The sequence below is a fragment of the Streptopelia decaocto genome (assembly GCF_964273445.1).
Source record: "Streptopelia decaocto genome assembly, chromosome: 7".
Taxonomy (NCBI): domain Eukaryota; kingdom Metazoa; phylum Chordata; class Aves; order Columbiformes; family Columbidae; genus Streptopelia; species Streptopelia decaocto.
This window is the reverse complement of record NC_138661.1, coordinates 37,107,965-37,120,022: the sequence shown is the minus strand read 5'-3', so window position 1 is coordinate 37,120,022 and position 12,058 is coordinate 37,107,965. Positions and strand designations below refer to the sequence as shown.

Here is a 12,058-nt window from a genome sequence, read left to right as displayed (position 1 = left end):
TGAAACTGATCTCTACAACTATGTAGCAAAAAAGCAGTGTTCATTGCATGAACAGCCCTGTTCATTTGATACATTCAGTGCTTTATGGACTTCAACCTTACAAGTATTTTGCTTCCACTGAGAAACGTACACATTAAAACTCACCTTTCCCTTAGAAGTTTGTAGCAGATTATCCTCTGGTGTTCCAGATATATACACATTTTAAAAGCTACTTTTGTTCACAGCTTATCTACTTTTGCAACACTTGCCTGCTCACTTTTAAGAATAGAGGAATAAACCAAACACCAAACTCCAGCCAGAAGCCAACAAGAGTTACCACCATTCTGTATGATAACTAGACCAAATCAGAAGTAGCTACTTGGCTCAGACAGAAACCCCTTTATCTGGCCAGTATCCACAAACTCCAACTCATTTATTATAATATCCTCCACTTGGAAATTACACCCAAGAGCTTCTGGCTTTTTAGTTCTTGACTTGCACCTCATTCCACCAAGTATTTGTTTAAGCCTAAATGTAGACTGCATGTAAATCTGCTTCAAAGAAATGGGAAGGGAAATGGTTTGATGTACCTGCTAGACTAGGCTCTTTAATCTTCATGCTACTCAAGAGAGTCTGTGCTGCAACAAAAGGTTATCATCCTATCTGGTTTTGACTAGTGTGTCTCTGGTACACACAGAAGCAAGATCTAGAGATAGCGTACATCTGGACATCTTTCCCAGGCATGTGTCCCTGATGTACATTAAAGGATACCACTACTTTTACCAGGTGTTTTCACCTGAGGATGCTTCCTTATCTATTTGATTCCTGGTTCACTCTACCTCTATACCAGAGGTAGCCCAAGGAGCACCCATGAGTCCACTCAGTTTCATAGTGGCCATAGAACATAAGATAGTTACCTTTAGATTAAGGCTGCATTAGATTGTTTTAGTTTGCTGAAATGTCAAACCCTAAAGTATCAGAATTACCACTGAAGGATCAGATGATCTCCATTTCAAGCCCTCTGTATAACCAATAAAAAAGTTCCAGTATTCTGAATTCCACAAGAATACAGAACAAGCACTATTTCATATACCACAACAAGCCTACGTATAGCAGTTAAACTAGTGTACATTTCTCATCAGAAGGTTGACTATGGCTTCCCAATGCAATTTAAGTGATTGATCTCAGTCATGGAATAGGGAAGAGAAGAGGGATGGACAACATTTTCCACATTCCTTCTAGTCTGTGACCTAGCTAATGGTAACAGAGGACTCGTAGCCAAGAGAAACTCTGAAACAGAATCTGCCCACTAAGTGCTTGGAACCTCACCTCTCCTCCCTATTTGAGGATCAGCACTTCCCTCTGCATACGACTCAAACTATCATTAAATGTACCAGTGTCCAAGAAAAACCTCAGAAAAGCAAGTTATTTAATCTATCCTATTTCCCCATTTTCCTTATTCCTACACACCTTTTATTTCCTATGATTCTTTCTATCAGAAGATCACCCATGAGAAAACTATAACCTTTACCATCCGCTCAACCCCAGCTTCAATCAAATGTCTCAGTGGCACAGAACGGCAGGCTCCTTCCACTCTGAAAAGGGTGAAATCACATTCTTTCACTTTGCCATAGGACTCAGAAAAGAGAAAATTTATGTTAGGCCAATGCTCTTCCAACAGTGGTTCAAATTTAACTTTAGACTGACAAAGGCTGCCATGTAACCTACTGAGCCAGTCTTAGTAAATTCAGTCTACACCCTGCACAAAAAGAATGCTGCATGCTTCTTTCCCCTTAGCCATGTCAAGTCAAGGTGTCTGGGGCAAGACAACACAGTTTACAGAACCATGGCACATGGTCTGGGTCTCTACTCAAGTACTGAGCAGTGTGGTACTCTGTAGCACTTAACTATGCACTACTGTCCTACTCACATTCATTCATGTTCTTCATCTAGAGGTAGTAGTTGCTCCTTAGGAACTCCAGCTCCAATCCTGGAGAGAATTCTGGGTGTCCATGGCAGAGTAAGTTTTCTGCCTACACCCACCAGTTTCTGTACGGCTTCCTCCACCTGCGTGGAAGAGCCTGCCAGCAGCACCGGTGGGTTGCTTGTCTAGGCTTTGCTGCCAGACTCTACTTGACAAAACCCTGAGTCAACCTTTAATGATGCAGTCTCTGTCCCTGCAGTAACTAGCATTAGTTTTCCCTATCTCTAGGCACAGGTGTTCCCCTCAAGGTCTAAGTTTGCTCTCACTTCACCCCTACCACTCACTTCCCCACTGCATAGCTATGTGCCACTCCAAATGAGAACACCTGTCAGCAAGCCCTCAAAAGCAGCTGGCTCAGCCACAAGCCAGTGGGAGGCAAAAATGCACAAACCCAACATGCAGGCACATCCTCCCAAGCAGGCTACAGCTGGGAGACCACCAGGGAAGAGTTTGACACTGCAGACAGTTGGAGGCTCATGGGGGCTTCTAGGCCACTGCTCTGAGAACAGCAGCACAACTGCCCCAGAGAAGCCAGTATGAGAAATGTGACAGGACAGCCTCCCACCAAGGCTGTTCCTTCAGGCTGCCAGTGGCACCTTAGCATCATCCAGTCAGGCCCAGACCAGTCTTAAAGCTACCTTGGAAGGGTCACACAAACTAGAACAAATCCCTCCATGAGCCAAAGCCCCTCTTTGCTCCACCAACCCTCCCCACACTGTGCTTCCAGCATGCAGACCTTTTACTCAGATAGCAAAGAGTTCCCTCAGAGCAGTTCTTGTGGGGAAACAATCATTTGACCCCTCAATTTCATAAGGAATAGCATTTGTGAGTGGACCAGCCCACTATATAATACCATGTTTTCCTCACCAAAAGGAGCATATGTTTCTTCTCTAATGCTCACAAATACAGCTAACACTACCTACAGCATTAACTGCAGCACCCTACAGGAGCCCAACTTGCATGAGAAGGCTACTGTGATAAGTTGAAAAACCATCCAGGACAGGAGCCATGAGCCTGATTTCAAGGTAGGGCTTCATCCCACGGGAGCTGACTGCTCTCAGGCTGAAGAGCTGCCAACAGCTTACATGAGGTCACACACAAAAGCTCCTTTGTATGGTGGATGGTTGTTTTCACTGCCCTGAGTGCAGACATTAGACTCTGGTGTGACTAGCTACACTTTCCTGCTGTTACTCTCCTGTAGCTACAATGCCTCCCAAAAAAAAGAGGGCAGAGTTGCTTTCTCAGTCATCACCAGAAGGTTTTAGATGCCAGAATACTCCCTCCTCATACCTAGGGACAGTAAAGCCACTACACACAGAAAGCTTCATAGGGCTCCCATGTGAGCTGCTGAACGCAAGCCCTAACTGCTCATGTGAGCCAGTCAGAAGAGGGAGACAGTCACATACCACATACATGGAGAAACTGCCAGGATGTGATGAAAGTGAACATCTCACACTGACCTCACACCTTACTCAGAAAGCTCCAGCATGGAAGCTACTCACTCACAGCAACAGCAGCCTTCATTGTTGGGGCAAGAACTTCACAAAGGGAAGAGCTTCTCACAAACAGGCATAGGAGGCTTAGAGGTCTATCAATGCAATGACAGCAGTTAAACTTGTAACACAAGTAGGACCCGTAGTTCAAGTCGCAAGTTATAACATTTGCTCCTCTGCCAGAACTCCACTTGAGGACAAAGCAGTAAGCTACCACCACTGCACACCAAGCCTGGCTCAGGCCTGCTGTGCCACGAAGACCCTGGATGTTGCACCAGCAGCCTCATGGCAGCTCTGGGGGGCTCAGACAGGACTCCATCATGCTGTCACACAGGAAGTTAAGTGTGACAGTCAGCACAGCAGCCTTCACGTATTATCTGCAGTTTCACCTGTATTGCCTCTGTGTTTAACTTTTAACATGAGCATAAAGTGTATTGTGTAACACTTGACTGCACTCTCAGATGGGCCTGCCCCAGAAAACCTCAGGATTCAGCAGCCAAGTAGGAGACAAATGGGTTTTTGTTTGTTTGGGGTTTTTTGACATAGTAATGTCGCAATTAGTTTGAGATGGCAGGATAAGAACATCTAAGATATTTAAACTGTAGTATTAATATTTCAGAGCTACCATACCTCTGAAATTAAGTTTACAGTCATCTTACCAATTGCTTCAGGCCATTTAGAAATGAAAGAAGCCAAGACAGCATCTGTTCTGCACTGATTGCAGTGAAGATTACCTTAGCACATGACTAGTGCTAGAAACTTGAAAACTAGTCCAAGAGGTTATCGTTGTAGGTGTTCTAGCAGCTACAGAGCCTGCTGCCACCACCAGCAGAAATACATGAGCAATTTCTTTTTCTGTATCAAAGCTTTTGGTGGTGGAGGTCATTAACATGAGTGAAATATTCTCATAGCCAACTCAGAAGCTCAGGCAGTTAAAACACCAACTCCAAGACTACACAGAGCGAGTCAAATCCTACAGTGTTTTCCTGTTGAGAACAAGACCTGCTGTTTCAATCCTAATGTATTGGAACGTAATGTTTTAATACTTTACCACACAAGAATTAATCCTGTTCCTCAACACAGTTGCATAACATATCAAAAGCAAGTCACATCAGTTTCTTTGGTGCACATCAAGGAATTCAGCTGTCTAACATTAAAAGTCTAAATAGGAACAAGGAGATGGAGAAATAATTAGTATAGCTCCATACACAATTGGAGCTTCTACTTCAGTAAGAACATCTCTCACTCAACCAAAACAGTATCTGTAACCAAAAGCTATTTGCCAGAGTAACAAATCTCACTTGTCAGGGGATGCTTTTCTAAAGACTTGCCTTTGCGTACTCAATCCTTCATTAAAATGTGTCTCCAACAGTAAGGAAATCTAAAACATTAAAGCACTTTAGTTCCTATTTATCAGTGTAAACCTTTGCAATGTAGACTGATGATTAAGCTCAAACCAAGAAACAGAACTCAGTCATTGAAATTCTATCCTAAGTATCACTCTTCTAGATCTCTTTCCTACAGAGCCCTTTGGTTTATATTTTTATTATGTGTCCTTTTCTAATTTCTTCCCACTATGAAGAACCCAGTCTCCCCAATTTTAGTAGAACATGTGTAAAGACACCTGCTTTGTGGACCCCTGCCCCCCCCCGGGCAGGACTGCAGTGAGAACACACAGAAAAAACACAGGCTCCTTGGCACAAGCTGTGATGCTGCTTGCTCCTCCAGAGGGAATGGCAAAACTGCAGGAACCTTTTCAAAACTTTTCATCAAGGTTCTTACTTGGGCTTTTAACTAGTAGCCACCTGCAGCAGGGAATTCCCATTGCTCTGTGACATTCCAGTTTATGCAATGGAATCTGTGGGTATCTTCATAGTTTTACTGTCTATGACTTTCCCTTTACAACAGTACTGAAACAGAAGATGTCCCCATCTCCATCCAGCATGCCTTTCAAGGTTGGATACGGCATGTTTCCATACATGAAACTAGGAAGAAAGTTAGAATGACTGCCCTCTTCTCCCATTTCTTAGTACTCTGCAGTCACTAGGAGGTACAGACCCCCAGTCTTTCAGAAATCCAAGCCTGTTCCTAGGACAGCTTTTGACTGCTGCAGTCATGTTCTGCTCCTTCTGCAAGCACCCACCATTTTCCTGTGCTAATATTTGTCGCTACTGCCGCTAACAGTTCTCTGCCATAAACAGAGAAAGTTCATAACAGTCAGGCATTATACTCAAAAAGCAAAGGGCCTACATAGATTCTGAAATAGAAAGACAAAGGTGACAATTTATTGTCCAGATGGGGAAAACCAGAGCTTGGTGGCACAATCTGTAATCTGTTATGGAAGAGTACTGGTCAAATGCACCACACAGCAGAAGATGCAAGAGCCAGCGAAGTCAGGCTCCCCATCTATTGCTTTGGGGTCAAGGAGGGGAAACAGCAAGACCTGGCTTGTCACACAACTCCAGATCTCATGCCAACACAGAGAAAAAGGCACACAGGAAGGGAGTATTAATAGAAGTTAAAGTCTAATTATCTTTTTCCAGAAGGCAACATCCTTCATACAGACATACAGACAAGTATAGTCAGCTGATTGCTTCCAGAGTGCTCTTTAGACCTACAAGAGTAGAGGTGATCAAGCCATTGCATAACACAGAAGCAATTTTCCTAGAGTCCGTCACATGAGAAAGCAAGTCACACAACAGCCTTGGGCTTCCAAGTTATTTCTAGGACACACAAGATATTAGACTTACTATAGGGCATCACTTGGGACAGTTCTCATTAACTGTCAGTGGGTCACAGCATACGTACAAAGGCCAGATGTTTCCTACAGGTCAGTGACACTTCCTAAGTCTAAGGGATGCATGTCATTGCTCATAGTTTTACTGTAACAGGAAACAGCAAGCTTTGTACAACATCTTTTGAGAGCCAGAAATACCTCAGCAGGCCAGTACTAGCTGCACTTGTAATTTACCATGGTATTCAAGTTATCATCTTGTACTAACTCACTTCATCCAAAGGTTTGATCCCTTAATGGCACAAGACATGTAGATATACCCATTTCTCTTCAATACCCATAGTTTTTCATCATTTTCTGCAAACAGTAGCAAGCCATACTCCTCTGTCTATGTATTCAGTGACAGTGCTGGCTGTCTAGCTTAGCAGCAGCACTCAGTAGTAAGAGAGAAATGCAAAGAGAAAGATCAAGAACTTGATTCAAGCATTACTGCTCATGTAAACTCATTGAGTAGGATCAAAAACTGCTGTTCACCCTTAAAAGCATTTCAGCTTGCAAATATCGTAGTTCTAGTGCTTAACATATAGAAAGTGAGAAAGGGTAAATATCACACCTAGCAATTGAACACCTACAGCATCAGACCCCAGAACTGCAACACTGACCCACCCATCCTGGGAGGGTTCCTAACAGGAATATGCTCTTAATCACAAGTCAGCATGAGAAACCCTGGTGTAACTTGGTAATCATAAACAAAAAAAAACAAAAAAATTCTTGTGTACGTTGGCATCTAAAGTATGGCACCTTTATAATAATGACAACTTTACTGGCAATGTCTAATCACTAGGAGAGATGAAGCTCAGGGGCTTATCATATCAACCAATGTGGTTTCAAATTAGTAAATCAAACTCTCCACCTTCATATGCACTTAAGCATGATACTTTGAAGAGTGAGAAGACAGGCTTCATGAGTTAAGCATCCTGGAAGTTCACTACCTTCCATTTAAGAGCTCATAAATTAAAACTTTAATACTTTTAGGCATATCTTTCTACAGAACTGTAGACAGTGGGAAAAACAGCCAAGTCAGTTCACTTACTTCGACCAAAAAGTAAATCACTAGTCCTTCGTATTTGGCTTTCCAGTCTCCTGAAGTAGCTCATTGCAAAGCACACAGCCCAGGGAGCAATTAAATTGCCTTGTAAAGTACACTACGTAAAAATTGCATATATGAAAACCATTTGATAGACAGGCTCATTGTGCAATTATGCACTGCCATCAGGATTTTTTATTTGGTGAAGAGCAATTGAAACAAATAACAAAAGTATTTAGATACCAGCTCTGATGAAGGGCCCTAGTCATCCAGCCACATTCTCACTTATTACCTCAAAGCTTCTCTCTATTTGGCACCGCTCAATTTTTGAGGTTTATGTTTGATATCAGGTGATATAGATAGATATATAAGCACCTCTATGTTTCCCCATCCTTTAGAATGGGTCTCTAAGAATTTATGGCACATGCTAATTCTGATCTGCCTCATTCTAACAGTTGCTGTTATATATCTGGTCATAAAAGAGGCTACACAACACAGCTGAATACAAGGACACCACTGCAGCCAGTCACTTTCCACAGCTCTGAGAAGAGTTTAATAGCCATTATGGTCAAACAGCACTTCTACTAAAACACTAGAACACTACACTAAAATCTCTTATTGTTATACATTGGCTAAGTAGAGATTCTAAAGACTTCTGGTCTTTCCTAACCATGGTGTAAGTTAATTAGGTACTACATTTCATAGCATTTCAGACTGATGGGTCAAGAATGCACACGGTCAATGCATCCAACATGCCTGCAGAGAGACCAAGTTTTTCCACTTACCCAGGGCTGTGCTTTTATTGCAGCATTGGCTAAGGAACAGCTACTGTTTTGCAGCTTTATAATTGAAAGCTCTCATGCTACTCTGTAGTATTGCTGCAGTAGTAACATTAGCTCACTGGGAGGACCATATTTAGAAAAGATGTTGGGTTCTCCCCCAGAGCAATGTAATAGTTTGGTAAGTGAAATTAACAGCCCCACTAAGAGTCAAACATCATCAGATTAAAAAACAGAGCTAGACTCCTACAGGGAGAAGTCTGGGCTGAAGGCATCTAGCTTTATTGCAGGGATTCATTTAATCCCTACTTGGGAACATTAAAAAAAAGTCCTAAAGCTATGTGCTGGGAACAGGGGCTACATTAAACGCAAGAAGAGCAATATAAAAATACAGCCTGCTAACCTCCCCCCCCTCCTTTTTTTTTTTTTTCCTGCAATAAATACCAACAAGTATGTACATACTTCGCGCATTCAGCCGGTACCCGGCCTTTAATGAGCGGGGAGGCCCTTGCGAGGGTCCGCGCCCGCGGGAAGCCGGGCCGGGAGCCGCTGCGTGCCCACGGCGGGGCGGGGGCGGCCGGGGCTCCCCGACGGCGAGCGCCGGGGCTTCACCTGCGGCGCTGACAGGGCGGGGGGCGGCGGGCCGGGGACAGGACAACCTGCCGCGGCAGGCGGCAGCAGGGCAGCCCCACCGCCGGGACGGCGGCTCACTTACCCGGGGCCCCGTGGCTCGATGGCCGCGACCCTGAGGCAGATGCACGAGCAGCAGCGCCAGCAGGAACGGGCGAGCCCCTGCGCTGCGCCAGGCCCGCGGCACCATGGTCCCTCGGGGGAGCAGCGGCGGGGCAGCGGTGGGACGGCGGGACTCTGCGGCCACCGGAGACGGCTCTCCCGGGCGGCCGCCGCTCAGCCCGGCAGCGGCGTGTCCGTCAGCGGGCGGCGCGCACAGTGCCCCGGGCCGGCTCTCCCCCCTCCCGCCACAGCAGGTTACCCGTCTCAGCCATGGGGATGCCCGTTATAAAGCCGCGGCGGGGCGGGGCCGGGCGGCATTGACTGCGGTGCACACCTATCGCAGCGCGGCCGCCAGGGGCTGCAGCCAATAGCGGGGAGGTAAGGGCCTCCGCCCCGCCGCCGCTGCCGGGCGTGAGGCGGGCGGCGCAGGTTGGCCCGGGGCGGTGCTGTGCGGTGCTGCCGGCGGCCCGGCGAGGGGCGAACACCTTCCCTGTGCCGGCGGCACCTGGAGCGGCCGCCGCGCCCTCAGCGGCTGGCGGGGTGCGCGGGTGCCAGGCAGTCCCGGCGGGGCTGCTGGAGACGACCGGCCACCGCGGCCGGCACTCGCCCACAGGCTGCCGGGCTGCGCCGTTCCCCGCTCCGCCCGCCCCAAAGCCCTGCTGGGCATCCCCTGCCCCAGCCCCGCGGCGGCGGCTGGCCCTGGCGGTGGCAGTGACAGCCGAGCCGCGCGGTCAGTTCAGGCCAACGAGCAAGTAAATTTGGCGCAGGAAATTACCTGCTGGTGCACATACCGTTTTCCTTTCGTTCGGCACTCGTGGGTCAATGCTGCTGTAGAAACAAATCTGTGCCTCAGAGAGTGCAGGTACTCTCGTCAGCTCCATGCCAGGGCTCAAAGCATGGCTGACCCACAACCAAGGAGACTGCCCATCCCTGAAGATCTTCCTCTGCTTTCCCAAGTGCAAGTGTAGCCCCACAGGCCATTGCTCAACGTTGGCCAGCAAAGCCTGGAGCCTTAGTTGTGGAGCTGTTGTGGTGGGGGCTTTGGTAATTCACACTTTGCACCTGGAAAACTATCCCCAGACCAAGTTTGATATCTCTTGAAACAACAAGCCCTACTGTTCCAACATCAAGTTTGACATCTGTAGAGACAAGAAGACCTTCTAGGCTGCATGTGGGCCCAGTATGTCCTAGCATAACCAGGCACTCGACAATGGGATGCTTGGGTAGAAAGTGTTGTGTCACATAAGAGGCAAGTGGGTGCAGCTGTGGGACAAGAACAGGGAAAAATGGAGATGCATCTACAGGCAGGGCCCAGTCTCTGCAGCCGTGTCTGTTCGATGAGGAGCTAAAGAGAGAGCAGCACCATGGCCATGTAATGACAATAAGCTGTAGACCTTGAGCAATGGAGGTGGAGAGCAATGCCAAGCCTCTGTCTACCTGCTGAGTGACAGAGGTATCCTCTGAACTGGACTGACTTGCATTTACACAGAGTCCTTGAGTTTTAAATTACAGGCATGAGTTTGGTGGTGGGCATGGCAGGGCAGAGGCTCAACATTTTGCAAAATAATATGCATGGGAGGTCATTGCTGTGCACATAACCTTGTTGTGGACAGTTTTGTAGTGCTCTTATGGCAACACACAAAAAGTGCAATTTCTTCATACAACATATTTAACTTTCTTTATTCGGTGACCTTTCAAGAGGCAATACTCACACTTGTAAAAATTCCCTAGAGTGTATCCGCTAGGTATGGGGAGGGGCTGCTACACCCACACGAAGAACCTTGTTACGCAGTAGAAGTCATATAATTCTGGCATCTTATCAGAGCAAAGCAGGGTGTTGAGCTATGGTGGTTGCTTTAATCTTTCTTTTCTTTAAAAAAAAAAAAAAAAAAAAGTATTTATTTTAAAATGCCAGTATGTAACATTTTGTCATTAGCCTAGGCAGGATAAGCTGTTTGTTACTCACGCGGACCTCTGCCAGTATTCATTATTCTTGGCTTGCAGATCTCTCTGAAGCTCCAAAGCCAGCACACCACACAAGCCTACTGATGTACCTTAGCCCTAACCCTCACCACTCTGCTATACTGGCCCTAAGCTTTGCCAGCTCTTCTTCAATATGGCCTGCGGTATCCTCTGATTTTCCATTTCAAAGTCTCTCTGATCCACACCTGAACTTCTGCCATTCCACATGACATGAGCAGAGAGACCTTGAGGGAAAGAGGAGGGGGAGAGCTGGGAAATTTAAATATGAGTGTCCTTGTGTACATCAGGATCAGATCTGTTGAGGTTGGACAAGTTATACCAGTGCACACCTGACATCTGTGGAAAGACAGGCAGAATCTAGTACAGTTTTGTTGAGGCAGTTATCCCAACACTGAAGTACCACATCATCTCATAGTTAAGTCTTGATTAAATTCCAGTCCAGATAACATTATCCCACTTGCCTACATTCCCCTCTCCAATTTCATAGGGAGTTTTTTTGCATCTGACCTACTTTGTGTGATGCCTTCATGTGTTCTTTATCACCTGCACTTTAAACACAAATGTTTGTCTTTGGCGTACCTTCCACAGACAAACCCAGGGATACCAGGATCTCTTTGCTATATAAATGCTTGTTACCACCATTAAAAATTATTGTTTCCATTTCCTATTCCTATTTCCTAACAGAGGATATCAGTTATACTGGAAGCCTGCCTTCCAATGCCTATGAGGCCCTGACACCAGCAGCATCTTAACACCAAGTAAAAGTTCCTGAGAGGGCCAGAAATTCCCAGTAACTGAACACTTCGACTCCTTTATGGTCAAAGCTGTTCATAACCTTGCAGCATGTACTTCCATCCATGACCAATATATCCGTGGCCAGATGTTTCTCTGTAGGGATGTATATTTCCTTTGCAGATAGTAACTGCCTTAGTGCAATAACCTGTCCAGAAGAGTCTCCATAGCCTGGCCTATGTAACACAACCATTAAACTTCACTGAGCTGTTCTGAGCCTGAAAACTTCAGCAAAACACCATCCAGATGGATGGAGGACATCCAGCCCCAGTTCAAAGATACCAGCAAGAGAGAGAGTACATGTCTTTGTTTCAGTGGCGAACGACCTTCACTGTTGAAAATGCATACCTAACCCTTTGGCATACTGGACCTGGTACTCTGGTTGGTGTAGGTGCAGTTTACTGGTGTGTCATATTCAAAGAAAAATCTAGATAAATAAAACAAACTTCCCAAACAGAAAGCTTTGTGTGACTAAAATGTCTGCTAACTCTCTCC

General features: G+C 46.0%; 1 protein-coding gene across 5 annotated transcripts in view; it reads right to left on the bottom strand.

Moving 5' to 3' along the window:
* The window catches only part of SMOC1 (SPARC related modular calcium binding 1), a 132,463-nt gene extending 123,439 nt beyond the window's left edge, over window positions 1–9,024 (bottom strand). For all 5 annotated transcript variants that reach the window (XM_082059101.1, XM_082059102.1, XM_082059104.1 and 2 more), the window contains exon 1: window positions 8,772–9,024. In XM_082059101.1, coding sequence (XP_081915227.1) covers window positions 8,772–8,876 — 105 coding nt within the window. In that variant the 5' untranslated portion in view covers window positions 8,877–9,024. The remainder of the gene's footprint in view (window positions 1–8,771) is intronic.
* Between the last annotated feature and the right edge of the window lie 3,034 nt (window positions 9,025–12,058).